This window comes from Lupinus angustifolius, unplaced genomic scaffold (genome assembly GCF_001865875.1).
Source record: "Lupinus angustifolius cultivar Tanjil unplaced genomic scaffold, LupAngTanjil_v1.0 Scaffold_40_3, whole genome shotgun sequence".
NCBI classification, from domain to species: domain Eukaryota; kingdom Viridiplantae; phylum Streptophyta; class Magnoliopsida; order Fabales; family Fabaceae; genus Lupinus; species Lupinus angustifolius.
The window spans coordinates 29,363-56,715 of record NW_017721326.1 but is presented as its reverse complement, the minus strand read 5'-3'; the positions used below and the strand labels follow the sequence as shown (position 1 = coordinate 56,715).

The 27,353-nt window shown below is 33.6% G+C and overlaps 2 protein-coding genes across 3 annotated transcripts; both read right to left on the bottom strand.

The window, feature by feature from the left end:
* Positions 1–7,262: 7,262 nt before the first annotated feature.
* On the bottom strand, positions 7,263–8,814 carry LOC109338741 (transcription repressor OFP5-like). Of its 2 annotated transcripts, XM_019576045.1 has the most exons (2): positions 7,971–8,813; positions 7,263–7,928 (listed from the first exon to the last, which is right to left on the bottom strand). In XM_019576045.1, the coding sequence occupies exons 1-2, from the start codon at positions 8,630–8,632 to the stop codon at positions 7,412–7,414; spliced, it is 1,179 nt and encodes a 392-aa protein (XP_019431590.1). In that variant the 5' UTR covers positions 8,633–8,813; the 3' UTR covers positions 7,263–7,411. The 2 variants fall into 2 exon arrangements, with proteins under 2 accessions (XP_019431590.1, XP_019431589.1); XM_019576044.1 differs by having other exon boundaries at positions 7,263–8,814.
* Positions 8,815–17,466: 8,652 nt separating this feature from the next.
* LOC109338744 (U-box domain-containing protein 17-like) lies at positions 17,467–20,115 on the bottom strand. Its single transcript, XM_019576051.1, has 2 exons — positions 19,783–20,115; positions 17,467–19,750 (listed from the first exon to the last, which is right to left on the bottom strand). Exon 2 carries the CDS (start codon positions 19,713–19,715, stop codon positions 17,568–17,570), a length of 2,148 nt encoding a protein of 715 aa, XP_019431596.1. The 5' UTR covers positions 19,716–19,750; positions 19,783–20,115; the 3' UTR covers positions 17,467–17,567.
* Between the last annotated feature and the right edge of the window lie 7,238 nt (positions 20,116–27,353).

Here is a 27,353-nt window from a genome sequence, read left to right as displayed (position 1 = left end):
AATGATGAGCTCATGAGATATGGTGAAAGTGATGGGAGATTTGCTTTATGGAAGTCAAATCTCTCATCCCAATGCGAAATGATCCCCTCGCGAACACGTGTGATACCCATGCCCGAGTATTATCGGCCAATACTCGATCGGGTATTTTAAATCGTCCGATCCTAATATCCGATTAGAATTTCGGATTTCGGCATTCCGATTGAAAAATATTTAGAAAATAGGTATGAGTGTAATCAGAGTCTATTTTGACTCGAAATTAAATTACGAATCCAATGGCGCAATCGGAATTCGATTCCGAGTTACAGAACTCGGACACATTTTGAGCCGTACCGGGCGGATTTCGGCCCCGACAGTGGTCCAGAACCGACTGTCTCCAAACATTACCAAAATTTACCACAAAATTGGAAATAAAATTTCAAGAATAAAACTCAACTAGAGTTTTGTCTAATTCCTTACTGAAAATTCCCAGAAATTCATTTTCGAATATATAATTAATGAAAATATTAGTAAAATCTTATAATTCAAACTCGTAAAATTCGCGGTGTTACATCTTTCTCCTCTCTTTCTCAACCCAAGAAGAACACCAATAATACACAAAAAAAACTTCCAATAATTTTGTAATAAATATTAGAGGCACAAAATGAGAAATTTGTGTAAATTTTGTATATATCATATCAACTACTATAGGTTATCTTTTTAAATCTTCACTCTCTATTAAGTTTTATATTCCATTTATCATATTTAAATTATTTTTATTAAATAAATTAAATAATATAATATGAAGATAATAAATTTTATATCAGAAAAATAAGAATGCAACTCGACTAACCCAAAATATTGATCTACACACAAGTAAAAAATAAAACAAAACCTTATGGAAATTAGCTAATTAGGTATATTACTTAGCTACGTTGTCTGTGTTTATGTCACCAAATAATAAGGAATGGGGGTACCACGTAATTAATTTGATCATGTAAAAGAGAAATGTTAAAAGAGTTCCGCAAGGGCACTTGTTAAGAAGTTCAAATTAGAAAATGTATATTGTAAAGGGTGAACTTAAGACTTCGAAAAATCAAGCATTTTATTTTCCAACGCACATTTTCTATGTTTCCATTTCTTAAGAAATAATTTTAAGGCACTCTTTAACATGATCCTATAAAAAATTATTTCAATTATATGGACTAGTGTGTAGAGAGAAACTTTATGTATGTTAACCCACATTTTTATTTTATGCAACTAAATATTCAATTTTTATATATTTTATTTTTATAATTAGAATATCTTTTTTATTTGGTTTATTTTATATATAATTATTTTATTGGATATACTTTAAATTATATTTTTCTTGTTTTTAGTAGAATTTCCAATTCAAGGTAAGAGTGGTACATTTCACTTTCAATTAATATTCTGGTTTTGGTTACCTAAGTATATGGTTTCATGTAGAAATTAAAAATTATTAACAGAAAAATAAGAAATTAGAAATAACATCATGTTTTTCCAACACGCATTCTTATTTTATGGTATTAAGTATTCAAATTTTATATATATCATTTTAAAAAATTAGAAAAATAATTGGATGTACATTATATTATTATTTTTTATATTTATTATAGTGTCCAATTTATGGATGAAATAGTGGTTATTATATTAATTGTAGTTACCTTGGGTTATATGGTTTTTTTATAAAATTTATAAAAATGTCAAGGGCAAAATATGGAATTAAAAATTACTGTATAGTGGTAGTTAGACAATGATCTACCTTTATATATAGTATACATGCATATAAGAAGCAGAATTGCATGTAATGAGATTAAAAAATAAAAAAACAAAAATAAATGATACAATTAATCATATATATTATATATTATGAAAAACAAATATTTATATTAATTTAAATATACTGAAAATTAATAATTAAGTTAATTACAACATATAAAGATTATTATTTCAAACATTTCAATTAAGAAATAAAAATAATAATAAATGTAAAAATTATATAAAATTAATATATTTATATACAAATTGTTACAAATATATATAGATAAAAATCTATATAATATAAATCTTTAATCTGAACATTTTTATCTTTATATATGTGTGTCAATTAGTTTGATCATATTTAAAATGAATAATTCAACTAAGTAGAACATATAAAAAAATTGAATAAGGCATGAATTCGATAAAAATAAAATGTATATAAAGATAAAAATGTAAGTAAGTATAATATATATTATATACAGTAAGTGAAGGAAGTTTCTCACATTTAAGAGTGGGGATTTCATTGTTTGTTATATGGAAGAACTGAGATGAAGTTTTAATATAAGTATTTATCAAATTTCATTGTTTGTTTTTATAAAAAAAATTACTTACTGACTTAAGTGTAATAATCTTTTACATTGTTAGTACATAATTTATTATTTAGGGGTTAATTATCATTGAATAATGAATGATAGTGCATAGATTTTAAAACTTTATTTTAATTTTGGAATTATGATGTTTTATAAACTATATTTTGTAAATATGGCTTTTCACACTAATTTTATGGTATTATAAAATTAAATGTCATGTTCTTAATGAATTTTAAAACTGTTAAAAACCTACCATTACTTAAATAGTAGATGAGTAGATCAACACCTTCTAAAACAATTACAATATTATAGAATTTAAAAGTTTTGCTAATAATTAATTTAAGGTAATTTGTTTAAGGTGCATCTAATACATACTATTCAGTATTTTAATTTATTTGTCTATAAGGAAAATACATGACCTAAAAAATATATTAAAGTAAAAATAAATTATTAAAAATGACCAACCATTGAAGCAATACTAGATCAATATCATATTTTTTTTAAATATTATAAATTTTCAAAATTGTGCTAACACTTATTTTAGAAGAAAGTTTAAAGAAGCTAAAGCTTTTTACTGAAATAGAGCCTCTGCTTATGCGGCTAGTAATGCAATTGATAAATATAAATGGTACTAAACAATTTTGCATCTACACAACAATTATAAGAATGAATCTCATGTTGCCTCCATAAAGCAAATATGAAAGTAATTAAACGCACATAGAAGAATAATTTTGCCTTATACACTTATATGACTAAGTATGAGAAAATACAAATGCAAAGAATATATAAATCTTATACCAAGATGATCTTGATCCGTTTATACCAAGTTCAATAATATCCAACTGTAACGTAACTAATAATTTTTTATATAAAATAAGTTTAATGAAATCAATTAAAATTCTTATCATATATATCTCATATACCAAACTTTTATAAAAATAAAAAATTGTCTAGTACCATTTACTTTCATCAAGATTAATGTCCTATGTCTTTAAAATATATAAAAAAAACAAAACTATTTAATTATATATCGTTTATTATTTTTTATTTTATTTTTGAAATAAATGATATCTAGTTATTAATCAATAGATGAATCACTAAAATTAATATTTTATATTTCAACGTTGGAATCTGCAAACAAAAAAGTTCACGTTTGGTATGCGATTGGCCTTCATCTGGTAAGGGTGTGAAATTTGCTTGCGAGGTGTTTGTGATGAGTTTTGTAAAAGGATCTCATTTGGACTTTAACATTGCCAATTATTCAAAGAAAATCTAAACATGTTCACCATTTGGTTTGGTTTCCCACACACTCACTAGTTTTTTCCTCTTTTAAACATCATTTCAATATGAAGCCTTCCATATGAAGTCTTTGAGGACATTTTGAATATAAGGATGTCATCCACTATATCACACTAGGGCAGATTGTGAGTTGAACTTGTTTTTTTTTTCAAGTGGAAAGATCCAAGTTGGGGCAAGATCTTAGTTGATCACCTTCAAGAAGCATTTCCGAGAGTAGTTTCGATAGTGACCCATACTACTTTCCACTTCTTATCAACTCATATACGCTTAAGACTATTTCACTCGAGGGTGTTCAAATTCACACATAAACCATGCTATGTTAAAAACTCATATGGACAATCTAAGAAAAAGAGAATAATGCTAAATCAAAACTTGCAAATTTAGCTTAGGATCATAGTAAAAATATATAATTACTGACACATACCAATACTTGGTATTATGGGGAAATTTAGAAACATGAAGTGAAACTTAAGGAAATTGTGGCATCTTTTTGAAGAATATAAGTTAGTCTCCTAACTAAAGTTGAAAGTTCAAAATAGGCACAAAAGAACAATTTTGATTGTTAAAAAAACATCTAACTAGAATATTTTGGAAAGAAGTTCCCATCAAACCCATACTGGGGCAATATTTTTAGGCTTACTCATTCTCCTCAAGATGACAATGTAACAGGTTGTAGAGATTACCTAAGACGAAAATGTGTCTTGATCTCTTTCCTCTCACAATTGTAAACAGGGGAAGTTGTTTTTCGATCATACAAGTCAACAAGGGTCGCTTCATTCATGTGCATATATATAAAAGTTGTACAGAACAACTAGATTGATAAATTTTATATCATCCCAAAAAAGAACAAAATAAAAGCATGAGTGGTGATCTAATGTGGCTTGGTTTGAAAGTTTCTCCTCATGCCCCTCAAAAGATCAAGAGACCATTTGTGAGTTGAATTTTGGAGAAGAAAGAAAAATAGAAGGCTTAGGAAAACACTTACAAGTATGGCTCTGAAAACCCAATTGGTAAATAGATCCTAAAGTACCCCTCCGGTCCATATGTCTTTCCATCATCACCATCTTCTCTCAGCGTGACCTAGGTAGCCTATGTCGGGGAAATTGTTGGACTGATAGTGAGACATGTAAAAGACATACTTGTTATAGGTTGTTTAGACTATGCACTCATGGTAGTTCAATACTCAAACCTAAAGATGACAAAACGAGTTGTCCTGCTCGTTTTGCTCATGCCCGCAAATGCTTGCAAAACGGGCATGCAGACGATCCGCGAACATTGTTAAATAATTAAAAAATAATATAACAAAATAAAAAGAAATTAAGTAAAGTAGTTGAAGAAAACAAAATTTAAAAAAAAAACATATATTTTATATGAAGTTGACCAAATTATATTACATCACTAATTATTTGAGCCATTAAATCACATTACATCTTAACTTAATTGATTTTTTCTTATTTTTCCCCTTACATTATGTCTGTAGGCCGCCCGCATTACTCAATAGAAATTTATACGGGCTTGGCGGGTAAACGGGCCAAACAAAAGAGCAAATAGACAAAAATTGTATATTTTGTCAGCAAAAAATTTGGACTATACGAGCGGCACCACATGTGTTATTCGTTTTGTCATCTTTACTTAAACCACATACTTCACCTTATTGATTTTCAGGGTCGATGAGGGAGCATGGGGAAGACTCCCACACTTCTAGTTAGGCATGGCTTGTGTATATTTTCCATCATGGTGGCCTTCCTTCGAGTCCTCGTTATTGTTTGTAGGATTTGTAGTGTATCTACCCCACAATGAGCATCAATGTTCTAGTATTAAATAACTAGGACCAAATATGAGTATTTGGGTATGGGGAGAATATGTGAACTAAGGAGAAATAATAACGCATACTTTCTCTTGGGTAATGTCTCACTTGATATGTGACGATACTAAAGGGAAGAACACGATGGATGTCTCCCAATGCATAGGTTTGCGCACAAAGTATCTCTATTTTTATCAACAATGAAAACTTTATTAATCTAAGAATAAAACAATTAGGAGAACAAATGGTATTCCTATCCATATAATCCATACATCAACAAAGAGAGATATCAACAATTTAATGGGTGTTTCACCCAATCTACAAGTATAAAAGAAAAAAGAGGAAAGTGAACTTTGAGAATGCTCCAAGAATGTAGAAAAATAAGCTTCATCACATCATCTATCTGAAACATTTTGTTCTCAAAAATAATTTTGTTTCTAATATGTCAAATTGTCCAAATTATCTTAAACCAAAGAGCCACCCACATTTTTATTTGTTAGTCTCGCGCAAAGCATCTCTATTGGTGTGGGATGTATGCAAGTGCCAGATAAGTAACAAAAAATAGTAGGTTAACGAGAGTTATAAAGTGTCTATCCATACTTATAGCTTATGAGATATCGGATCATGATTAGATTACTTGGAGCCTAAGTTATTTTTTCCTTGATCTACGCTTGATATTAGTGAGACAATAGCATCATCCTAGGATTGTAGATAGTTCAATCCACATCTAAATATAGAGTAAATTATATTGACATCCTTGAGTTTTAATGAAATTATATAAACTATTCATCTCTTTTTTAAATCTACACAAATCACGCATAATTATATAAATGCATTACATTGACTACCCTCTATAAGAGAGATAAATGTAATTTCTTAAACAAAAGTGGTGACAAATGTAATTATGTCAAATAAAATATGGTAAATTGTGAAGATCGACAAATCTAAATAGTATAAGAGTCAATGTTTATTCATTATTTTTGGTTCATTACAAACTATATCAATAATTATAAGGAAATGTTTAAGTCACTCTTATAGTATATTGTAACTAACTAAAACAATGAATAAATATTAACTCTTATACTATTTGGACTTGTTTTCACAATATTATCCTATTTTGTTTAATTTAATTACATTTGTCAGTATTTTTTGTTTAAGAAATTACATTTATCTCTAGGATAATCAGTATAAATTATGTATATAATTAGAAGTAATGTCTGCATGTTTAGAAAAAAAGAAATGTGCGATTTATATAATTTCATTAAAACTCGGGTATGAGTAAAATTTATTCTTAATATATGATAAATGGAGATTTGGGTTTCGCTAATCCTTAAGGAGCTTGGTTAAGGATCAACTCTTCAGACCCAATTGAGAGATTGGCTAATTTGAGCCCCATTTCCAAAATGACTGTAAATTGGATCCAATTTGGATTTTAGATTCTGGTCCAGTCATTCAGATATGTTGACCCAAATCATTCAAATATGATGTTGATACTTTAGTAGCGACATGTGCATTAACTCTTGTTAGTTAATATTATCGTTTACACTTCCTGTTTCCCTCAAGTTTCTCTTCTCACCATTGTTTCAAACTTTCCAGAACCATTATTATTACAAAAACAATGTTGCAGATTGGATATATTGTTTAAAGTGGCTATCTCATTTAGTCATTTATCTACATACCATATCAAATCTGTCATACTATTTACCATTATATATAAAGAAGTCTTATGATACTAAGATAAAAAGTAACGAATCATGAGACTTCTTTATAACCATGATTATATATAGATATATATATATATATTTACATATTCATTCACTAAGAACTTGAAATTTATGCAATACACATGACGAGCATAATATTGAGTTTCAAGCTAAGTAAGACTAAAGCATAACAAGAACAACGAATGTTTGTAAGTAACTATCTACATTTATGCTCACGCTTATCAACTAGATAGTTGTTAATCATAGCAAAAATAACTTTGCATGTCTGATTTAATATCTAAACCATCTTGGCTCATGTGAAACCATAACTGCCGGAACACTTTGATGATTAGATCATGATACTCATCAGAATTCAAAGTTAGATAACATGCCAATAGCTCTTCCATTTCTTCTGGCTGGCTAATATGTTTCTCCGTGATCATCTCAATCATTGAATCCCTGAAATCTTTCTTTGGATCAGATGAACATTTAATCACAGCAAAGGTGTCTATTCCTCGTGTCTCCTCCACAATTTCCTTCATTTCCTTCTTCATCTTTAGTTTTTCTTTTCTCATGTCTTCTAGAGCCTTTATTTTGCAAATTTCAACCTTGGAAGCCATTCTTGGAGAATATATTCTGACCCTTGAGTGCTTTGGTCTCCTCCTATGGATTTGTCTGCTCACATAAACTGGTTGCTTCTGTTTTGAAGTCTTAACCTTCAACTCCTCAGTTTGTTTCAAATTCAGCCACTCATAACTCAATTTCTTCTGAGAGGGCCTATCAATTTTCTCAAAGTTCTGGATACCGAAAACATTGTCCTCTTTGATATTTCTAAGGCTAGAACATTTTGAATCATTACTAGAGGCAAATGGTGAATGAGTTCTTGGTGTACAAATTGTTTTAGGTGACTCAAATTGCAACACATCATTCTGCACAGCTTTACTTGATGCAAATTCAACTTCCTTTGAATCTCTTTCTATTTTCAAGAGTTGCTCTTGCAAAACTGTTTGTGCTTTCTTCTCAAACCTCTTCCTTAACGATTCATATTCCTTTTCTCTATTGTACTCTTCCATCTCCATTGTAACCTTTCTATCATTCATCAACTTTCTTTCTTCTCCTAGACCAATAATATCCTTTTCCTTTAATTTGAGACTTCCTTCTCTTCTTCCACGTTTCTCAGCATTCCTTCTATCACTAGTGCAACTTGAGGCTGCAACAACTTTCTCATCAATATATTCACTTTTCTTATCTTCATGAACCTCTTCACAAAAAGATTCTCTACATAAATCATTATCATCACCCCCTCCATAAAATCTACCTCCAGAAGAACACTTAGGTGAACAAACAAATGGGTATTTCTTCTTTGCCTTGGGCTTGATGCTCATGTTCTTGAACTTGGACAACCAATAAAAAGGAGATGCATGAGAGTTAGAAGAAGAAGATGAAGAACAAGGCTTTTTTTCTCCCCATTTCATCATTTGTTTGTTAGGTTATAATTGTTGTTTTGTTTAAGGTTTATTTACTAGGTTTTAGAAGTGATAAAAGAACAAAACTGTAGTGGAAGATAATGGTAATGGTGTGGGAGAGTTGTAGTAGTTAGTGGGGCGGTTAGGATGTTAAATAGGAACGTGGGTTTCATACTGTTTCTACTGCTATTGTTTCAAAAAGAGACACCCGCACCAATTCTTGTGACCACTTACCCACTTTTCCTGATTTTAGTAGTTTTTATTACTCCAAAAGTTTTTGGAATTATATTATTTTGAAACCAAAATTTTCGCACCCTATCTAATCTAATAGTGTATACATGATCTCTTAATAGTATATACTTTAATTTATCTCTTATTTATTTTTAAACGTTTATATACATCTCAAGATATATCACCAAAAGAGTCATTATATGGGGTTGACTATATGGATCGAACAATGTTATAATACTCTATAATAAATCATGTTCGTCGAAAAAGTATTGAGCTCTAAATCTTTCTTTATCATTTCTCAAATAATTTTTCTTGGTCTCTTTTCCTTTAGGAATTGGACTAGCTTCCATTTGATTTAATCTTTGTACGAGATTTATCAGTCTCTCCTTATGGGATTCTATCAGTCTCCTTCACATATATCTAAATCACTATTCTACCATCTTTTCAACAATAAGAGTTATTTCAACTTTATCGCTGATGCATTCATTTATAATCATATCTTATTTAGTGTGTTCACTCATCCAATACAATATTCTCATCTATGGTATAAAGAATCTATTCTCTTATTATCATTTTATAGTCAAATATTTAGTTCATATCTTATAATATTGGTTATTACCTACATTTAGAGTCTATTGTTGATATTTTTTGACTTATAGATAACCTAATTCAAAGTTTAGTGTCAAGGGGGGCCACTTTTTTTGGCCCACATATAATAATATAGTACTGGTTACTACCTACTAATTAAGTAATTGTTACTATTAATTAACAATAATTAAGTTGAGAGAGAGAGAAGAGGATCATGTGAACCTAGTAGTAGCAGGTTAATTTAATGAACTTTGAAAGACATTAACTTAGTATGCGAACTACAGCGTAACAATTATAGCTAGACCCAAGGCTAGTACCAGTCATTTTCATTAACAGCTAGCATTGACCTACACTAAGATGAAGGTTGTTGTTAATGGTGGTTAGCTTAGAAGATTAGTGAGGCAATTATAGGAGTAGCCCATTTAAATATTAACACTAGTTTCTGCAATAAACCATGTGGGTGGAAAAGGGTTTGTAAAGAGACAAAAATGAAGAACTTCTTAGTTTCTTTTTGGATTTTGTGATGGACTTTGTGTGAGTTTTATCATACTCATCTTGGCATCAAGATTTTTGTTCCTTCTTCTGCTTTTTCAAGCTTAATCTCTTTCTGGTTCCCTTAAATGCCACCAGTGTTGAGGAATATTGCTTAGGTACATTTTCTATTTATTACATTTTACGGTAAAGAATAATATGGTATCAGGATATAACTTGTCTTCTTAAATTCATTTATTGTATGACATATGTCTGATTTTTTCCCCTTTAAGTTTTCGTTTTAAAATATATTATAAAAAATAAGACACATATCAAATAATGAATAAATTTAAAGAAATAAATTATATGAGTAAATACTTTATTATGTTAACTATCAGCTCCAATCTTTCAATATCTATATATCATGTAAGTTTTTTCTCCATATGAAAAAGACAAATATAGGACCCTCTAGGATTTCTAACGACCAAAAGTTACATGAGTACATGTCCGATGAATACAAACAATATTATCCATTAGAAGAATTGAAAGTTGTTTTTAAAAAGACAATGAACGTAACAACTAAAAAATCTTTTCCAGAAACAAGATACTATAAGCTATCTTATTATAATTTATGGTTCCATGAATGGTTGAAATAACTTAAGTTTGTTCTATGGTTTATTTTGTTTACTCACTATTGCATTTTCTATTCTATGAAAAGAGTGGGAAGTATTCCAGATTAAGTTTAGGATCGGTTTTGAGGTAATAATTATAGGATGTAAAGTTTGATTATTATATCATATTTGGTATATGAATACGAAATTTTGCATTTTTTAACTACTAAAATGATTATTTGTTGATCTTTCTTTCTATTGGATGGACACATCTTGTACTTAGCTTAATATATTTTTTCTTTATCAAAAAAATTGATGTCCAAAAATTATGTGTAGTATAGTTCAACTTTTTTATTTTTGATTATTTATTGAAGCCCAATACCACAGATAAAGTCAAATCCAGTAAATTCAGCACAATTAGAGTCCAAATAAGCAAAACATAAGGTATTAAAACACTCCCATGAGAAGATTAGTTCATGTTCAAAGGTCAAGGAAACATATAGCAATGAGAATTTGGTTGTATAGGTTGGTATGCCACATGTTAAGGATTATATTAAAATAATACTTTATAGTAAAGCTACGTATTTAACTTTTCAAAAATAATAAATATATAATTTCAAATGAAACTTTATTTTTAATGGAACCTTTACCATGTCATATGACACACTACAAAAGTCTACAATAATCCTCCATTATTCAAATACCCCATTCACCTCATTTAATTTGAATTGTCACTTTAGCATAACATTTAAATGTGTTCATTATCAATATAAAATAATGTATTTTTACTAAATAATATTTTTAACAACCCATACTCACTATTATCTAAAGCAATAAGAGAGAAGAAAATAATAACAAATGTCAAAATCATAATGTTGCTTTTTTTTATAAGTAAAATATTTTATTAAAAATAAAAGAAAATGATACAAACAAAACCAATATGGAAAATAATTAACAAGAGATGACTAAAGAGCCTCAACAATAAATCTCATCCAACAAAAGTCAAAACACATCAAAACCGAAATCCACCCAAAAAAGAAAATCCAATAATTATATTCTAAATTGAATTCCGGATTTGAAGTCTACTCGAACTAAGACATGGTTGCAGAACTTGTATCTTCCTTTGATCCATAACCATGATTTATACTTGATATCATTCACCAACTCCTCCAAACACACTCTCTTTTTATCAAAAACCAAATCATAATGTTGCTATATCAATTGTATTCACCAACCTAGGTTTAAAACCTTCACTATATATAGCTGATCCACAATTGGATTCTCCTTATGTCAGCTTTCAATTTTGTCTAGGAGCTTGGGTTAAGAATCTGTGCCTGAGTTCCTTGCATCACTGGTCCATCAAAGGGTAGGAAGAAAGAAGAATGAGGGCCTCAAGACTAATTTTTTACCAAAATGAAACAAGTTCTTTACATTCTTAAATCATGACAGGACATACCAACATTACAGAAGGTTTGTAACACTTCATTTGAAATCTTTACACTTGAACTAAAGTCATGTAATTGTCATAGTAAGTCACCACTTTTTGGAAGAACAAAAGCTAATGGCTGGGAAAGTTGGAATCATTAAGCAAAAATAAGAGTCAATAGTGTTGTTATCATCATTAACAACCTTCTTACTCAACAACACCATATCACACAAGCTCAACTTCCACTATGTCTAAAATTTAAGTTTATGTCAGAATCTCGAATTGTTTTTCAAATATGTGCCTCCACTTTCTTTACCATCCATTTAGTCTTAGATAGTATTAAATACTTGGCTGGTGAAAGCTTGCCCCACCTTCCTCAAAGTGACGCTTATCAAGAAGACAAGAACTTTTCTAAAGTTCTAATGAAAGTGTCCCGATCCATGACAAATGTATATGTGTTATCTCCCCTACCATTGAAATTAAGATACGATTTTATCAAAATATTTATAAAAACTAAAAAAATAAAACATTTTATAATTTTAATAACTAAAAGAGATAACATATATTCTCATATTAGAATATGTTTTATTCTCTTAAATTAACGGAACATTATATATATTGAACACACCATGAGTTAAGTACTTCTTTTTTTCCTCGTCACAAGTTTGGTCTAAAATCAAAATGCATAACAACAGAAGTATGAGGACATTTGGGTATGAAATGAAAAAAATCCTAATAATGGTAGAAACATTTGAAGAGTATATATAAGTCTTTAGTGTAACTCTTGGGTTATAAGGGTATAAAGGGTTTTATGGTGGGTAAGAACATACACAAGCAAAATCATTCACACACATGGTGCACCACCGCCTTCGTCGCACGACCTGATCAGGCTTGGGCCTAACAGATTTCTTTTATTTTTTGTTACATAATGACCAAGTTAATACACACTTAGCACATGTGTTGATCAAGTCAACATGGCTCAACTTTGAGGGATGAGAGGAATATCTGGTCAATGTGACCATTGGCTACATTTTAATGTCAGATCTTCTGTCTATTTGAGATTAGATGTTTTTTGGGTTGTCAGATTGACACGGTTGTTGGGGGTCTCCGTCTATTAGTAGAGGCTTCTCCCAGTCAAATAATTTATACTAGATGATAGCATTTCCTCAACTTTTCTTCTATCCTTCTTTGCCGAAGCATTTTCGGTTTCCTTTTCTCTTTTTTTTGTAGTACTAGAATTGGAAGAGATAGTCATATTATAAGAATTTCGAGATTTGCCATTGGTAGTCATATCGTGTGAAAATTCAAGAATTGACACGAGTAATCATACTATATTTATTTCGAGAATTAGTATTGGTAGCAATATTGTGAATATATTTGAGATTGGTTCTTGTAGTGCAATAAGAATATGAAACATAGAATTGAATTTTTTTTATCCTGTAAACAATGTAATTGATAATATGCTTGCATAATTTAGACAATGTAATGAAACGTCTTAAAAAAGTGTTCTAAAATCAGCTAAAAATAAATATTCAGTGCCATATTTAATTATTGCAAGTTGTTTACTATACATAAAGTTAAATAGATGATATGGAGAAATATTTAGTACCACTAAAATAACCTCAGCTAGTCATATCACCATTTCTATCCAAAACTAGTTAAAAAGACCAAAAACATATTTAAGTTTTAATTTTTTTTAACTAAACTGGTCCTTCTTTTCTTTAAAATATACAACAGAAACCTCTAAGTTGTGGATAGCAACATTTGTATAGAAACAAATAATTTCAGTCATTAAATTCCATTAACTTTTTATGAGGTTTCATTAAGAGTGTAATATTTATGTATTATTAGTGTAAAAATTTATATACAGTTAATACATTATTCATTTGTATAATTTTTTTGAAGAGTCAAAGATGATAAAACATGAATGATGAATGACAAATAACAGTATATAAAACTCATATATTGCTCATACTTTTTTTCTCTTAACCTTAAAACATGATTTCAATGCATATGACAAGTCTGATGGCTGATAGGAATAAGATTAGACCTCCTATTAAACATGTATATGTAAGAAGAAATAAAAGAAGAAAATGATATTTTTCTGTTTTTATGTTTCTGTTAGAAGTTAGTTAGTGAATGGAATTTCTATAAATAGAAATAGTGTTGTATTAGAAGTTAGATTTTTGGAAGTAATGGAAGGTAATTGATTTAGAGAATCAATAACCCTAAGGGCTCTATTCCAATTGGTGTAATCTTCCAATTGAATTTCTACATTCTCAATAAAGAATAATTCAAGACCACATTGATCTTGAATCATTAGTTCTTCTACATATCTTCTATTTTTTCTGTTCTTGAGTACCAGTTCTATCAATAATATCATAACAATCAGGTAGAACTCTTGATTCAATTCTAACCTTTGCAATACTAGCTTCATCTAGTCACATTCCATTACCACAATCAATCAGCACCACCACCTCCTTGCCCTCCAAACATCCAGCCATTTTCCAAGAATGGGTAGAAGTCAAGCCTGCCATAACCCATAGTCACAATTGCAATGAGTGCAGATTGGCCACCATTGACCCCCCCACTACATATCTCTTCCTCATCTTCTTTCTCTTTCAGCAGGATCATTTTGAATTGCCTATTCTTGCACTTATGATCTCTACTATAAGGTTCATCACACCTGAAACACATCCATTTTTCTCTATTTTCTCCCAATTCAGCCCTAGTGAGATGTTTAAAAAAATCTTCCCTTAGGATTGTTACTAGACCCTACACTAATCATGGCCACAAATGCACTACCAACCAGAGGTTGCTCAACCTTTTTGTCTAGTCAAGGCTTTGATCCCACATTTACTGATTTACTAGGAAAATTGTTTCTATAAAAATTGGTGGATCTAGTATAATTGGTGGGGTTAAGTTTTTTTTATGCAAGATGACATTTTTCTCCTCTATCATAAGGGATTTTTGGATTACCTCAGATATGGTAGGATTCTCATACAATCTGACCTCTACCCCGGTCACTTCTTTGAGGCCATTCATAAAAATTCCCTTCACAAAGTCTGGATCAATTTCTCTAAGAGCTCCCACACATGTCTCAAACTCCTTCACATACACTTCCACTATTCCCACTTGCTTCAAAGCTAAGAGTTGCTCAAATGGATTCTGCACCATAGAGGGTTGGAACCTCCTGATCATTGCCACCTTAAACCCCTCCCAAGTCGATTGAGGATTGCACCTACTCCACCAATTGTACCAACTGAGTACCTTCCCCTCTAATGCCATCATAGTGGCCTACATCTTCGCTTCATCTGTTGATTCCTTCAATAAGAAGTATCTTTCAAATCTGTGGGTCCACCTAAATGCATCATCCCCCTAAAAAGATGGGAATTTCTAATTTTCTCCATATATCCCTTCCATGATTCTCCCTAAATTCATAATCACCTTTGCACAACTTAAACAAAAACCATCAGCTTCCTTTCATAAACTGACTTATGTTGAGCCCTTAAGGATAACCCTTTACTCCAGAAAGCTAGAAGTCTATTAATGCGAACCTCCAGGGGTGGTTTGCTTTCTTTGCCGATCGTTCTTTCCTGAAACTCAACTTACTCGAGGAATGTAATTTGTATATAAAACTTGTATATTCGTGTCACGGTTCTATGATAAATATGGAACAAAAAGTATAGGAATGTGTATGGTTTAATGTAAATCACAATTTGTATATATTTTTGGTATTTTTATTTTTATGTTCGGATAAAATAAAATGGACAAGAATGAATGGGAAGACGCCACAAGCAAAGTAGCTTGATAAGTCAATGAAGTTCGCCACAAGGAAGCGTCCTTGATAAGAGCAAGGTTAAGGTGCCACATCAACAGTGATAAGCCTATGAATGTCACAAGAACTAGTCCTGATAAGTTCTAAGTTAGGAGCAACGCTAAACTAAAGATTAATTAATCCAAATAAATTTCAACTTGAACCATGTGCTTATTTGAATTTGACAAATTGATTGTGCCTTATCTCTTACTTGGCTGAATTGATTAGGACAGATTTGGTTTTGAAAAGGAAAGTTCATAATTGGTGAATTAGTCTCTTGATCTTCATGTTTGGTTGTAAGTTTGATTTCATAGTTGAATGAGATGATTGGACTTTTATCTTTGACTTGAATGCCTTGAATGCGACTTGATTACTTGCATTTCTTGAATGATCATTGACTTGAATGTCTTGAATGAGACTTGATTACTTGCCTTTCTAGAATGATCCTTGACTTGAATGCCTTGAATGAGACTTGATTACTTGCCTTTCTTGAAATAAGCTTGAACCGAATTTGAAATGTTTCATCCATTTGCTTTTAGATCCTTCATTTATTTCTAGGCTGATTGGATTGATAGAAACTTACCTTATTAGACTCTCTCCACACCAATTTGAAATTGGCATATCAATGCTATCTCTTTGCTTAATTACTATGATGATTCTACATGGTCTAGAAACCTACCTCTTGTTTTGATACAAATTCATGACTGCTTTCTCAAAACACGCATGAATCAAAAGTTCCAAACCAAGCAAGGAAAAGTCAGTGCATAGGAGCATCTCTTACTTTATTTTATCCAACTTTATGTAAGAAAAGTCTTTGGTCCGTTCTTTGCGTGTGGAATTGACCATGAAGTTAAGGTTTAGAATTGTAATTGATTCTTGCGATTTTAATTCTAATGTTTTAAATTCATTTGGAATTGAAATCACAATTTCTATACCCCAATTCCATTCAATTATATTGCCACTAAAATTCATTATCTCAATTCCGAACCTTTTACCGTCTGAATAACAATTCAAACTTTGGAATTTACACTTCAAACTATGGTGAATAAAGACACAACAAAATAACCTTGTTTTTCCTTTTGTGTTCAACATGTTCTTGAGATAGGTATATTATTGTTCTTTAGTGAAGACTCCGAGTCATCTCACAACTCTATTTCATGGCTTTGAATCCTTTCATTTCCCTTTTTCCCCCTCCAAAACTCAACCCGCAAATAGATTATTAAAGAACAAGTTGAATTCATACACATTATCCAAATGATAAAAGCATAAGCCATATATGTGTTATACCTGAGATTTTAAGGTTTTTGCTAGATATGTGTTGTATACTAATAGAACTGTTACTTGAAGCATGTGTCACACAAGGATATAAATAGAAAATGATAGGCATATGACTACACAAAAGCCAAAAAAATGAAAAAAAAACTACTTGTGTACAAAGTTGTTAGGTTGTTTATGAATTTGTGGTAAAAAGTAAAAACTTGACCAGCACAAACATGCACTCACACACTGCAGGTTCCATCTAATTTTAGCAAGACCAAAAAAATAAGTTTAAGCAGGATTGAATTTAAATGATATATGAAGACATATTTGCATAGTTATGGAGAATATGACACCTGAAATGGTGTCTAACTCTTATGTAGAGCATTATATTTCATGTATAGATAACTGCTCAACAACACTGGTCATTCTCTTAGAATACATATAGTATTTACTATAATTTCTTATGATTTTAAATTTTAATGAAAGAATCTGAAAGGCTTCCAACCAAAAATTGGGACCATAATGAACACTGAAGTATTAGTACTATAGAACAGGAACAGAAATAGACATTGGTACTGAAACATCACCAGCAAAACTTGTATCCCTAGTTGGACCCGAATTGCTAGCAAATGCATAGCCAACGCCTAATCCGACATAATGTAGAGATGCATTTTCACATCTCTGAAACACTCTAGCAAGTGAAGCTGCTTTTCGCCTTGCTCGCTTTGTCCCTGTAAAAAGAAGGGTTTGAAGTAATCCAGCCAAAGCCGGTGCCTTAACAACCCTTTCGGTCGCTGCTGCACCTCCACTCCGGCACAACTCCAGCAATGCTGCAACTGCATTCTCTTTACCTCTTGCCGTTCCACAACGCATCATTCTCATCAAGCCAGCTATTGTTCCTTCGTCCTTCACCACTGCTTTGGCCCCAGCAGGCTGGCGAACAATCAAGGCCAAGGCTCCTGCTGCTTCCTCGGCAACTCCTTCATTCCCTAAAGCGCCAACTAGAGCTGTTAACGCGCCTGCCTCTATCATTCTAACACAATTCTCAGTGTGAGTAGATAGATTAAACAAAGCTGTTACAGCATCCTTCTTTCCTCTGGGAGTCCCCTCTTGCAACAACCCTGCCAGGGCTTCAACAGCTCCCATCTTATCTGCGATTCTCTTCTTATAGTCGTGCACGGCAGATAGGCTAAACAATGTCGCAGCAGCATTTTCCCTTGCCTCCGTTGTGTGCCCAAATCTCAGCACATCAACAATTGATTGCAGACACCCTTCCTCATCCATGATCCGACTTTTGTTCTTGTCAAAAATGGATAGGTTGAGCAATGCAGTCACAGAATTCTCTTGAGTAACATGGTTGGGAGACAAAAGCAAGTTCCGAAGATAAGGAATTGCTCCTGCTTCTGCAATTAAAGCACGGTTTTGTTTTCCAGTTTTTGCCAGCAGTCGTATCTCCCGAGCAGCAACAGTCTGCCCGGCATGTGATCCATTAGCTAGCTGCTGCATGAGAAGGGCCGTTGTGGCTCTGTTGGCTTCAGCAGCAGCTTTGGTGGGACAAGCTGATGCAAAACTCTCAGCCATAGCATCCATGACCTCTGGTGGTTCAAGGGGAATTCCATGTGCAATGCACCACTGCATGATCAAATTCCTTAGAGCACGATTAGGAACAAGACGATTGTGGCCAAGCTTTTGCCCTGTTTTTGGGCAAGTTGTGTGCCCTTCTTCTACCCACCTAGAAATTGAACTCTTATCATAAGTTTGCCCTGTGGAAATTATCACCGGGTCACACATCAAATCCAATGATATTGGGCAACAAAAGTCCTTTGGAACAGTTACAAATGTTTCAGCAATTGCCTTAGTAATCAATCTGTTTTTAATCTTCTTCTGACTTCCTTTTTTCAAACGAAACTCATCCTCCTCAAATCCAAAAAGCAAAAACCTACAATACCGCGTCATCGCAACCAACCCATTAAGCACCGAAATTGTAGGCTCAACATCACCCTCATGATTAACAATCTGCTCCTCCAAAGCCTCAATTTCAGTCCTACAACTCCTAGCATCAAAAATCTGCAATTTCTCAACAAAAAAGCATTTCAATTCTTCAGAATCAGGAATCTTCCCACTCTCAAACTCATCAAGAAATGAAAAGAACCGAATCCTGAGAGCATCATCTTTCTTATCTATAAACAACTTAGCCTTCCTTAACTGTTTCTGCAACAACTCAATCTGCTCCCTAACATCCATACTCAATTGAACATCCTTAGTAGGAAAAACATCCAAAAGGGTCGAAATTTCTTGGTTCAAATCATGGAAATGGCCAGAAATTGAATGGTTCTGAAGCAAAAGCCACAACTTACTCGATTGAACGCAATAATCAAGAAGAATCTTGGACCGGTAGAGCACAAGATAAAGCTCCTTGAGACAAAGCACAGCAGTAGGTGGAAGAAAAACACTTGAATCACTCAGATACTCCAAAAGAATCTGAAAAAGTTCAACTTTTCTGATCAAAGACCGAGAATTCTTACGCTGGAAATGGAACACGCGATTTGAAAAGCACGAGACAAGTTCGTTAACCACAGAAACTAGGGTTTTAACGAGTGCAACGTCGGACAAGTCAACCGGTGCAAGAAACGCCTCCAACGACGGCGACCTTCTCCGCCGCAGCGACGAGAATATAGCCCCTGAAGCCATAGAAATTGGGAATTTTCGGGTTTCAAATTCCACGAAGGGGTGATTCTGAAAAGCTCGATTTCTCAACTGGGGTGATGTAATTTTCGAGACCCTTGAGGAACTGAACACTTTTACAAAGAAAGTCAAGAACTTGCGATGATTTTCTATTAATAATAAGATCCTTGGAATTTTCGTAGAAAAACTTTCTGGGTTCCCAAACGGCAAAGAAAAGAAAGAGTATTATGAATTATGAAATAGTTGTTGTTAGGTGGAAGTTTGAATAATCAAAGGGTTAAGAAGAAGAGAGAATTAAAAATTATTCGGCCGAATCCGCGTTATGAGAAAAAGAAAGAGATGAAGAAATAAGTGGTGAATTTCACACAAGGGATTTTGTTTTCTCAATTTCTGATTTTTTTTTTCTCTAATTGGAAATGGAATTGGAAATTTCAATTTAAGTGCAGCCTTTATGAAAAGAGATGAATTTCACAAAGGGATTTTATTCCTCAATTTCTGATTTTTCTCTCTCGTTGAAATTGGAAATTTGAATGTAACTTCAGCCTTCATAAAATCTTAAAAGAGACACTTTACCCATTATTATCAATTTACACCAGAAAACATTACTATAAACCTAAAATTCTTTTTACTCTCTCCTTCTCTAAAACCCCCCAAACCTCTACACATGTAGGTTTATTGTCAAATGTTAATAGCTTCCAATACCATATTGTCTAATTTATTTACTGAAAATATTTTAGGACAAAAAAGTTTTAGAATGTATAAGTTTTCATACATTTAAGTATTAATTTATCGATTTATTTTTGGTCTGACAACCATGTTCTAGAAGTGATTTATTCAAAATTTTCACTTGCAACTAACTACAATCGAAAATATTTTATTACATCTAATATTAGTAAAATAGAGTAAGAAAATTAAATCTAATAACAATATTGAAAATGATTAGAGTTATGGAACTCAGGTGGTAATGAGGTTCAAAGTTATATGATTTTGGTTTAATGATGTTGAATGAATGAGAAAGTATGAGGTTAAGAAGTTTGTGGTTATATTATTTGAAAGATCATCAGGTTAAGGAGGGTAAAACAAGAAAGATCAAAAAATATATTTGGATTATTGCAAATTTTTTGGGTCTGAATTAATAATCATAATCATACAATTCAAAAAGTACTTTTTTCTTGTCAAAATGACTTTTCATTGTTTGACGAAGTGAGTGTGCATATTGACAGATTCTGGTCCATTCACTTATTTTAATCTTTTCTGCACTTTGTTGCAAGGGAAGAGAGAGAGAATCTAACACATATATGAAATTACAGTTATGGTGTTCTAGAATAGTTTGATGTCAGTGTTACTTTTTAATCAGACATGGCATAAATGGTAATGGAAGGAAAAAATTGGAATCTTAGCTGGTTTCTGTTGTGTAGTTTTGGTTTTGACTTTGTGCTTGAAATAGGGTAAGGTACCTTTGATACCCTTCTTTATTGCTTTTCTTGGTTCATGAAATTGGGTAAGGCACCTTTGATACTCTTCTTTATTGCTTTTCTTGGTTATTACAATATGACTTCACACTTGTGATCCAAGAGAATCATTATGAGTTTATGACGTAATTACAAATTACACATAATAATTTGATAAAAAATATATGCAAAAGACAATTTATGAATTTTATACAGTATTATTGTATCATTCAATATTAATATATAATAATCATTAGTTTTTAAAGAATAATTAAAATAAATTGTGGATAGTGTATAAATTTTTATATTTAGTGTATAAATTGTGGATAGTGTATAAATTTTTCAAGAATAATTTTTATTATAAAGTAAAAACAAAAATAATTACAACTAAGTTTAAAGCATAAGATTTTTTCATCTCATTTTGTTTCTTTTTGTGTTTTTCTTGATTTTGTATACACACATCTCTAACTTAATTTTAACCTTTTCCATGCACTTGTAGAACATTTTGCATACCACTTGCCTATTATTTTTCCCAGCCTGCCTATGCTTCTTAGAACTCCTAATCTTGCGACATCGCCTTAAAACAAGAACATTAATCTATTAAAAATGTACCATTTGGATTACTCGTACAAATTCAATGTTTCTAAGTTATTAATTTGTTTGTACATAATCATTTTTATTGACAAATTTCAAACTGATTGGGTGTTATTAGTTGACCTGCTCCACCTGCTAAGATCATGCACTCAAATCACGTACATTATATAAGAGTTAGACTCATTTCCATTATAGAAGAGGACAATTCAATTTTTGTATATATTTTTAAGAGTAAAAATAAATATAATGGAAATGAATGACACTTCTATTATTAGAGTCGTTTCTCGAAGAAATCAACAATTTATCAATCACAACTGTTATTAAATGTGATTTTCTAATCTAGCAATTATAACTACATATAAAATTAATTTATAGTGCCACAAAAGATTGGACTATAAAAACTTATTTATAATTACAAAGGTTATAAGTACAAATCTCATTACCAATGTCAAACTTTCTTGATAGATAATTTATAAATCTACTTCTAGCATTCAACTCACTTAAAATTTTATTTTTAAATAAAAACTATAAAGATTAATTTCCTTCATAGTTCATAACATAAAATGTTATTTTAAGAATAGTTCATTTCTATCTGCTTGAGATACTGCCAAGTGGCAAACATTGAAAGAGGATGGTACGGTTGCCCTGGCTCCTAGTTGCTAATCAGCATAATTAGTGTACTTAAAATATTAAATATCATCTACCATTTATTTGAATTATTTTTTTGAAAAATCAATAATTATTGTGAATGGTGAATGATATAGTTATAGTATAAAAAACTTATATACTGTCAATGTATAAATCCTTTTCTTTTTCAAAAAAAAGTTATAAAAAAAGAAAGTTGTAGATGCTCTTAGCTTGAAAGAAAATTCCTACCCTTTGAGCAAAGGTAGAAGGGATTCATTCTGTTCACCTCTTTTGCGTGGTCACTGTTTTCCTAACCAATAAAATGACCTACCACACAAGTTTTGAATTATTAAGAACACACAATTTATTACCTTCAGACGAAGCAAGGCCAAAGTCAACAATTTTATATTGCTAGGTACTGCACCATATGAATTACATAATTATATTAAATTAAGAAAGGTCTCAAATTGGCCACTTCTTCTAATGTGCACCACGAGAACAAAAAAGGGTGGGATTGAGGTTGTTGTTAATAGCTTAAATGCATTGCCTTTTCTATGGCTCAAAAGTCGGCGTGTTTTTTGTTATGTACATAATAGTTTAGTTCAACTAAAACCAATTAATGGGGATGGACAAAATTAAACTTGTTCTTGCTATTGTACGATAGAAGCTATGAAATGAGAAAGAGCTTAGTCCAACATATTCTACCAAGTTGGGTACCATTTATGTTATTCTTCGTCCTACCTGGCAATGGGACATCAATGTTTTTCTTTATATTTGTACTATCATTACTAATTGTCTCAAATACATCTCTACTCTTCATATCATTGTGAAAAGGACTTCTGATATAAGAACCTTACGATCTGGTCCACTAATGATTGTAATCTCCAATACTCGGTCAAATTGAACTTTAAACTCTAAAAACACTCATTATAATTGGGGAGTCTGATTAGCCGGAAGATTTGGAACTAGTGAGTCAAACTACAAAACCACAATTAACAGACCGAATATATATTAACTCAAAACCTTAAGGCATTAGAGTTATAAATTTATCTACTTATATATTCTTTACTTATCTCATTCTTTGTTGATGTGGAACTTTTTCCACTCATACTCATTCTTCTAAAATCTAAACAAATGAATTTGAATTTGGCGACTTAAATAATGGTGACCTTAATAACTCAAGCAAGTTCAAGCAGTTTGCTAGAGATTGTCAAATTAACACAGAAATTTCATAACCAGTGACATTTATGTTCTTTAATGTTAAAAGTGGACGATCGGGAGTTGAAGATGGATGGTCAGAAGTTGAAGATTGATGGTCGAAAGAGTATGTATGGTGTAGTGTAGGAGAATGGGTAACTTGATCGGATGATCTTTTGGGCCCGCCTGGGGAGGTACGTAAAAATGTTCTTCGACGATCAAGTTAGTAAAGTATTCTAGAGAGGAGTAAATAAGAGAGAAGTTAGAGCAATAAGTGTAGCAATAAATGAGGGAATGAGAATTAATTATACTTCATGCATGGTCTCTTCTATTTATAGAGCTTAGGAAGTGCTGAGGTGGCATCTGGTCATTAGCCAGTATCTAACGGGTACAAAGGATGTCATTTGACCGTCCTTACTTTGACCTACAGATCTGTTTTTGTCGATTTGTCGGGGGCAGGTGGAATGTGCAGGCGGCGTGGTAGGCGGCCTGTTATCCGAAATTGGAGGCGAGTCAGAGGCATATTAAAGAGTGGGTCAGAGGCGCATTAAATGATGGGTCAGAGGTGCATTAAATGATGAGTCAAATGTGTCAATACCGTGTCAGGAGCATTTATGGCTTCTTCTACAAGTAAGTCAATCTGGAGGCGGGTAACGGGGACCGTACGGAGCAGTGAATACCATGCTCGGGTCTGGTGGATAATTGTCCGCTTATGACCGGGATGGAACAGTTGCTCCCAATCTACTAGGTCGGTCAGGGACGACCGAGCTAGTGGACTAAGGGTGGGTTGGAGGTATACTGGTTACGGTCGGACGTGGTTTAGGTGTGTAAGGATAGGTCATGATGGCTAGGTCCTAGGTTGACAAGTGGGTGTTCAATCGACGCGTCTGCTCGTTTCAGTTTCGTTGTCTGAGTTTTTGTGCTACCGTTAGATTGTTCTCGAGTGCTCTTGGACGATCAGATTTGCGTTTCGAATTGGGCTTCCATGTAGATCTGGGCTTGGGTCTTTCCTATAAATAGAGGTTCTTTCTTCCCATATTCTTCATTCTCTTCTTGCCGACCTTTCAGACATCTACTGAATTCGGGCGCATCTTTTCTATCTAGAAGTCTTCTTTCCTCCAATCTTTTTTAATCGGTAATTCCTCTTCTCTTCTTCCTTTTCCTTTTAATTATGACCGACGGGGAATCTAGCTCCGATGATTTGGAGATCTTGCCTAGTCTGTCATCGATCTTTATGTCCCCGGGTCTCCGTCATCAAAGGCACCGGCCTACACGGGGGCGACCTCGACGGTTATATTTATCCACCCTCCTGCATGATGTGAGAGTGGGAGGTAATAGGAGCGAGGCTACCGTCCTGGACCGTGCAACCTTTTGTAAGAAGTGGGGTCCGGTCTTGGATGGTATATCCAGCTTGGAGTCTGTCACTTCTTCTGATGACAGGTTATCTATGGGGAGGAATTTCGTCGAGCGTGCCGACCAATATACATTTCCACCGGAGATGATGGATTCAGAATCTCCTTATTGGTGGGTTGCACGAGAAGTCATAGGGAGCCCTTCCTTTTATACGGTGGATAAGCAACCTTAGGTAAATTTGCTGGCCTACCCTACCAAGGGTATCACATGGCGCAGTCCAGCAAAAAAGGAGTGCGTTTGTCAGGATATTTTCCTGGAATACAATGACCGCCATAGTTTCTATATGTACGAGTACTTCTGTCGTCGTATTGGGGTGAAGGTTCCATTCGACGACTGGTCAGCCCAGGTGTTGCAGCACCTTCAAGTGGCCCCTTCCCAACTTCATCCTAATTCTTGGGGGTTCATCCGAGCTTTCAAGATTTTTTGCGAGGTCATGGAGCATCCATGTACGCTCTGTCTTTTCTTCTGCATGTTCTACGTGGGACACAGTTCCAATAAAGACGAGAGTGCCGCAGGTCGGGGCGGGTGGACCTCACTTCAATTTGCAAATGGTGTGCTCTCTTCTAGGCCTTCGAGGGATCGGTCAAAGAGTGGAAATTTGGGTTCTTCTGGGTAAAGGTTGTAGGCGAACAACACTCGTGGGCATACAGGCCCGACGGGTAAACCCGATTCCCTTTCTCTTGGAACATGGGAATCCGTCAGAAACCGGCCAAGTCCTTCGGTTTCTTATATGACTAGCTGAACCGGTGAGAAAGGGAGGTGGTGGATGAGATGCTAAACTGGGTCCAAGAGGGTCGGGTTGTCATCTGCTATAAGTTAGTCCAAGAGGATCATATTTTTAGGCTGAAGTTGGTGAGCATTTGGGTTTACAAATGTAGTGTGCATATATTATCTCATATTTTGTATTGTTTATTCGATTTTAACATCTTTTTCTCTTCATTTCAGCTGTTGCTATGGGTGATCAATCCGACCGAACAAGTCTTTTAAGGAGGGCTGCCCTGAAGAGGAAAAGTGTGAGGTCACTAAAAAGGCGAGGTTTGACTCGCCCGTCTGTGCTGAATCTTCTCATGGGGAGTCATATGTGTCGGTGATATCTGCGCCTCCTTCTGAACCCGAAATAGTGGTCGTGCTTACTCCGACTAATGTCCACCCGGTTGACCTTACCGGGGAAGAGGTTGTGCTCAAGGGGCCCTTGATCCTAACTCGAAGGGGCCTACTAGGGGGAAGACCCCTGGTAGTGGTAAAGGAAAGGCTGCCGCCAAGTCTTCTTTCTTGTATCGGGTTCCTAAGGCGGTGGAGACCGGGCTACTCAACCCTAGGGTAGTGGAGAAGATGGATTCTCTGCTCATGTTAGATATTCTGAGGAGGGTTTGGAAGGACGGGGTCTTGGCTGCTTTCGTGGCCAAGTATCTCGAGGGTGATGAAATGTTGGCTACCCGGGCCGGGAAGGATGCTTTGGCCAAGCTCCAAGAGCAGCACTCGGGTGAGCTCCATGAGCTGGAGAAAAAGTACATCGAGGCGCTGAAGGTCCAAGAGGAGCAGAACTTGACTGCTGGTGAACAGGCGTCCAACTTCAAGAAGCTCGGGATGCTACGCTACAAGCTCAAGCCAACATGGCATTTGTCCAACGGGAAATCGGGGCCCCATGTGGCCATCTTGATCGAGCTGAAGGGGAGAAGTGCCATTTAGAGACGAAGTTGCAGCTGGCCGACGAGTGTGATGAGACGAACAAGGGGGACATTGTTCGGTTAACTAAAGAGTTGGCTCAATTGAAGGCGTCTTATCAGGACTTGGAGGAAGATGTCGTTGCTGCGGCGAATGCAGGGTGGGACAATGCATTTGCTCAGATCCGATTGGTTCTTCCGGATCACGACTAGTCTTGGACCCAGATTAATGCATCGGTCACTCCTGAGGGGGAGTTGGTTGTCGACGATGGTGAAGGCCCAGTGAAGCTTCCGGTCCCAGGTAGGACTTAGTGGGGGAGGATTGTAGGTTTAATGCATTGGAAGATTGCAATGTTTTTAGTTATCTATACTATCCTCGCTTGTCCTATATTGTTTTTGGTCGTCTACATTATCTTCTTAATGAACTTGAAACTGTTTAATAATTAACAAGGTTGGATTGACCGGGCAACCAACCTAATGAACTTGAAACTGTAATAATTAACAAGGCTGAATTAATCGGGTAACCAACTTAATGAACTTAAAATTGTTTAACAATTAGCAAGGCTGGATTGATCGGGTAACCAACTTAATGAACTTGATACTGTTTGACAATTAGCAAGGCTGGATTGACCAGGTAATCAACTTAATAAACTTGAAACTGTTTAATAATTAACAAAGCTGGGTTGACCGGTCAACCA